The 6,000-nt window shown below is 49.8% G+C and overlaps 1 protein-coding gene across 1 annotated transcript; it reads right to left on the bottom strand.

Annotated features, from left to right (window-relative positions):
• Nucleotides 1–4,896: 4,896 nt before the first annotated feature.
• LOC136644475 (olfactory receptor 5J3-like) lies at nucleotides 4,897–5,841 on the bottom strand. Its single transcript, XM_066620393.1, has one exon. The coding sequence runs from the start codon at nucleotides 5,839–5,841 to the stop codon at nucleotides 4,897–4,899; it is 945 nt and encodes a 314-aa protein (XP_066476490.1).
• Between the last annotated feature and the right edge of the window lie 159 nt (nucleotides 5,842–6,000).

Raw genomic sequence — 6,000 nt, 5'->3', positions numbered from 1 at the left:
AAATGCCCTCCTGATGCCCAGGGAAAACATAATATTAAATGCTATACTCACATATTAAATGCCCCATCCACTCTGCCCCATTCCTTGGGTGCTGAAGCCTGGCCAGGCAGCTTTCAAAGCGGCTCCCACATAGATGGAGTGTGTGCTGTAAGCAATCCGAGATGGCCAGGGGCTCCCCATATGCCTCTAAATATCCTCCAAAACTGAGGAAGTATTAACAAGGAGGAGGTCAGGTGCCTGGGAGGAGATCATTGCGGGTGGTTGGGCTGGTGTATCTGTACTGGCTTGCACTCATTGGAGCTCATTTTATGCCCATATACTCATCATTAAGTCCCATTAAAATAAATGGAATACACTCCCAGGAAAGTGTGGACAGGATTGTAGCCTTAAGTCCAGCTATGTCTACCTGGATAAAAGACCCCTTATACTCCTGGGACTTATTCCTTGGAAGTTGGAGCCAGGATCTGAGCCCTATGCTCCAAGCCTCTGCATGCCCCAACAGAAGCAAGCCCCCATTATCCCCCAGGGGCTTACTCCCCATAAAGTGGGCAAGGACTGCAACCCTATGACCGAATCTCTGTGTGCCTGTTCAGAATTGTCATGAATATGTACAGTTTAGGCCTAGTAGCATTGCAAAGCCTGAACCACAGTAACCCAGTAACACAGAAGGGGCTTGCAAGGGGCTTGCAGTCCTAGCTGCCAGGATTTACAATTCAATGGAAGGTGATAATGTAGCACCTAGGCAGCCAGAAAGACGCCCATCAAGGATGGAATGCAGCTGTAGATCTCCAGGGGGGAGGGAAGAGCTGAGAGGAGAGCTTCCAGCCCACTTCTGGAGGACAGGGTTTTTGTTCTTTGTCTCTAGTGAGAGAGGTGGTGGGTGCGCCTCCTGCCCCACCAGGACCATGTGGCCTCTTAGGTAACTGAGGATCTACAAAAGAAGCTGACCCAGGTGAGAGTCAGAGATTAATAGAGTTAGCCAGTTAGCTTTGTTGCTTTATGCTGATGTTTCCTAGAAGTTTTTATGCCTCTAGCATTTGCTGCCTTTGTAACCTTTTTGTAACCCTATGTATTTAATAAAGTAGAAAATCTTTTTACCATGTTGGTTCATTGTCTGTTGGGGACAAAGGTTCAGAATCCTGCCTAGCCATTCAGCAAGCTACCAAAAATCCTCATTGTGGACTAGAAACTTGAGGACTGAGACTTTAAGTAAAGGAAGTGCTCAACTATGGGGCTTACTCTCAAGAAAGTGTGTGTAGGATTGCAGCCAGAGTCCAAGGCTCTGCCTGCCTCCTCAGAAGCAAGGCCCATTATAGACTATGGGGCTTACTCTCAGGAAAGTGTGTGTAGGATTGCAGCCAGAGTCCAAGGCTCTGCCTGCCTCCTCAGAAGCAAGGCCCATTATAGACTATGGGGCTTACTCTCAGGAAAGTTTGTCTAGGATTGCAGCCAGAGTCCAAGGCCCTGCCTGCCCCCTCAGAAGCAAGGCCCATTATAGCCTATGGGGCTTACTCTCAAGAAAGCATGTGTAGGATTATGGCCAGAGTCCAAGGCTCTGCCTGCCTCCTCAGAAGCAAGGCCCATTATAGACTATGGGGCTTACTCTCAGGAAAGTTTGTCTAGGATTGCAGCCAGAGCCCAGGGCTCTGCCTGCCTCCTCAGAAGCAAGGCCCATTATAGACTAAGGGCTTACTCTCAGGAAAGTGTGTCTAGGGTTGCAGCCAGAGTCCAGGGCTCTGCCTGCCTCCTCAGAAGCAAGGCCCATTATAGTGCAAAGGGCTTCCTCCCTGGAAATTGTGGTTGGGGTTGCAGCCCCAGCATTTCAGCCTCTGCCTGGCTCCTCAGAGGCAAACCCCATTATGGTCTCTGGGGCTTACTCGCATGAAAGTGGGTGATGTGGAGGCGCTGAGCTGGTGCCGCCTCCCCATGTGCGTGATCCTGCATGCAGCAGGGATCAGGGCTCGTCCTGCAGCCGCATGCAGGGAGCTGCAGCAGTCCTGCAGCTCGAGCCACGTGCGGCCAGGCACCTGCTCCGTGCCATGCAGATCCTGCTCCCATGTGGAGCGCACTGGGAGCCCTGGGCTTGCCTGCCAGCCGCATGCGGGGAGCTGCAACAGTCCTGTAGCTGCACGGTCAGGCACCTGTGCCTTCGGGAGGGCTCCTGCTATGCAGAGCCTGCTCCCACATGGAGCGCACTGCAACCTGCTACTTGGGCAGGCGGGAGCCCTGGAGCAGCCCTGCGATCACAGCACCCCTCTCCAGCAATCCTTGTGGGCACCCTCCCAGGAAGCAGCAGCAGGAGCGCCACGTGCGCTGGAGACCTGGGCAAAGCCAGCAGGGAGTCCTGGCTCTGAGCTAGAAGGCGGCAGCCTGCCCCCTCCGCCCACCAGGCCAGGGACTGAGAGCACACTCCAAGCACACTCCAAGCCCCATCCCCGGGGCTTAATCCCAGGAAAGTGTGCCTGGACTGCACCTGATCCTTCCTAGGGCACAGCCTGTCCAAACCCCCATCCCCACCTTACAGATCAAACACGCTGCACATGAGATCCATCGCAGGAGGCCTCCTCAGGAGTTGTACTGGTCCTAAGGTGGCTGTATGGGGTCAGGTCCACTCTATTCCCATGGTGCCCATGTGCACAAGGAGGAAGAGGGTTGGGTCTCGTCTCCTTTTAAAGGTCCGTTGTGGCTGCCAGACCCCGCCCCTTCACCTCCCCCTTGGGGACGGACTGGACTCTCGTGTCCCAGCCAGGCAAAACAAACTCCGAACACCTCTTTAATTGGGTGTTCGGGATTCCATAATATTGGTGACTCTAATGTGCTCCAGCAAGCTGTAACATGACTCACTTATAAAATATGAGTACCCCAATGGTCTGACTTAAAAATACATCTGAGCTTATCCCATGTCAGTTACCTTTATTGTGTCACCAGTGTTTACCCAGCACCCCGCAACAGAGACACAGACACAGTGCTTATGGAGAATGGGCCACTTTGTTAACAATTTATTAAGGAACTGCTGCAAGGAAAACGTAACTAAATCGTGTGAGCTCTAATGGGGGAAACAGGGATGCCTGTCTTCCTCCTCCAATGTTACGTGCAAACCATTAGGCTCCAGTGCCTGACAGGGAGCCCCCTGTCAAACCTTTCATCACCACCCCTGGAAGCAGTTGAGGGGCTAGGCAACAGGGTACCGTGGGTTTCCCCCATGGGTGTCCTTGCTTGCCAGGCCAACAACCCGTCTCATCCAGCCGGGAAAGCCAGCATGAGTAGGCCTCGTTTTCCCTGGCCCTGCCCCCCACAATGGACACCGAGATCTTTCAACTTGCTCCAGCCCGCACGATGCCTGCCTGAGTGACCAATGTGACCTATTTAACCACACCACCCCACTCTAGTCTGGGGTAGGCGAAAAAACCACTACCAATCTAGCCAAATTGGGTAGAGGTAAAAAATTCCTACCCAGCCCCCATACGGGCAACCAGTTAGCCATCAGACTGCAGGGTTGGGTGGGCGGGCTTTTGCCGCCAGCATCCTAATGGCGGGCGGCTTGGCGGCAAACCGGTGGCCACACCTCCCCTCCCCGCCCAGCTAATGGGCAGAGAGGAGCCCCGCACTGGTGATTCCAGTGGGGGCGGGAGCAAAAGCAGCGGCACGCGATGTGTGTGCCACTGGTATTCTAAATAATTCTCATTTCTTTAAGCTTTGTTCTGATTGCTGAATGGATGCATCTTTATGAAATCTTATGACTCTTTGTGGTTGTGTGAGGGAAGCCAGGCTTATTTCAACCCAGGTTATTTTTCTGTTTCTGTAAACAGTGACAACTAGAGAGTAGCACTGTTCTCGTGGGCAAAACTTTGACTTAGAACTGAGGGCCCAATCCGATTCAATTTTCCAGCACTGGTATAGCTGCAATGCAGCCCCAAGGTAAGGGAACAAATGTCCCCATACCTTAAGGAGGCCTCTGTGACTGCCTCCCAACCACAAGAAGTAGTGCATTGGCACAGCTACAGTGGCACTGGAAAACTGGATATGATTGGGCCCTGGTTCTCTGAAGTGTCTCGGACTGCAGATACACTGAATTGTCTTCACTACACAGTGACATTAATGTAAGCTGGATTACTATTATCTGAAAGAATAACCATTGGTGGATGTAGAGATAAGAGAGACTGGACAGTCCCCAGAGCAGAGCCAAGAAGGACCACATTCCCCTGTGGGAAATCTGGTATATCTCCCAACCTTAAAGTTACATCAAATCTTAAGCCATAGGGTCCAAGTAAGATCTGGCCATCAGATACACAACTATGGTCTCCTGCCCTGCTGTGAGTGCTGGTGCCAATTTGTAACAATGAGATGTATGGATGACATGGAAATCATCTTCCAACCCAGCCTGCTAGAGTGGAAGCAGGAGAGGTGCCTGCTCTGAGAAACGAAAAGTGTGGCCATGATGCCTGTGCAATCTGAGACCTTTTGCCATCGGTCCAGCTCCAGACTCACATTGCTGGCATGGACCATGCGTTCCTGGCAGGCAGGCAGCACTACATACATAAGTATACATGCATGTTACACACCACATACCCAAATAAAAGCAAAAGATGTCTTTAGACATGTCCTCCAAATATTCTGCAACTCCAGGAGAGCAGACTATAAAAACTGAAACACACTTTTATCTCAGCATTCTTTTCCCTGCTTCTCAGATTCACATCTTCCTTGGCTGAAGGGTCTAGTATGAAAGAATAGTGAATTTATCCAACAGAGCATGCACTTCACATTTTATGGCACAGAATGATTTGAACGGTGTCCCTCGGGGCTGATTTAAAGTCAAAGCAATTCTTCTGCCATATGGCAACACTATAAACACTATAAAAGAGGGAAAGCAGATGTATCCTCAAGCAGGGATGTTCCTCAGATGTGTTTGGAAGCAGCTTTTTTTCCTAGGACTTTTCCCAAGGCACCCCTTACATCCTTATTCCTCACACTGTAGATCAAGGGATTCAGCATGGGAGTCACCACTGTATACAACACAGAGGCCATTTTGTCTAGGTTTTGCGGGTTTCTGGAGCTGGGCCTTGCAGACGCAAAGCCAGCAGATCCATAAAAAATGGTGATGACCATGAGGTGAGAGGAGCACGTGGAGAAGGCTTTCTGCCGGCTCCTGGCTGAGCGAATCTTTAAAATAGTGATGAGGATATATACATATGAGATGAAAATGGTCAGATTAGTTGCTATCATGTTGAAACCAACAAACACAAACCTCAACATATCATTAAGAGCAATATCTGAGCAAGAAAGGGCAATGAGAGGAGGGCCTTCACAATAAAAATTATTAATGACATTGGGACCACAGAACGAGAGTCGAGATGCAGCAACTGTGTGCACTAAAGCATTTATCATCCCTGCAACGTAGGACACGGTTATTAGCTGAAAGCGTTTTTTGGGGGACATGGTGACAAAGTACTGTAAGGGGTTACATATAGCCACGTAACGATCATAGGCCATCACAGCCAGGAGGTAGCACTCAGTGGTGGCAAAGGAGGCATAAAAGAAAAGCTGAGAGAAACAACCCACAAAAGAAATAGTCTTCTTCTTCTGAAAGAAATCACTGAGGAGTCTGGGAGTGACAGATGAGGAATAACAGATGTCCAAGACAGACAGATTGCTAAGAAAAAAGTACATAGGAGTGTGGAGTTGGGGACTGGACTGGATTAAGATGATCACGCCCAGGTTCCCCAACAGAGTGAGGGCATAAATAGCAAGGAACATCAAAAAGAGGATGATCTGGAGCTCTGGAAGGTCTGTTAATCCTGTGAGTATGAACTCCGTTACTTGAGTGTTGTTGGCCATTTGCATCACTGTAACACTGTAGGAATCCAATGAACAAAGTCAGAATTGGCCTTGCTTTTTCCAATTGAGATATTAGTGTATTGATAAAATAATAGCCGAAAACTTTCTATAAAATAAACCTCATAGAGGGATTTAAGCTAAGTGAGCTTGGATTATTGGTCTGAA

This window comes from Tiliqua scincoides, chromosome 1, assembly GCF_035046505.1.
Source record: "Tiliqua scincoides isolate rTilSci1 chromosome 1, rTilSci1.hap2, whole genome shotgun sequence".
Lineage (NCBI taxonomy): Eukaryota > Metazoa > Chordata > Lepidosauria > Squamata > Scincidae > Tiliqua > Tiliqua scincoides.
Note: the sequence above shows the minus strand (reverse complement) of the source record. Positions and strands in the feature narration are given on the sequence as shown.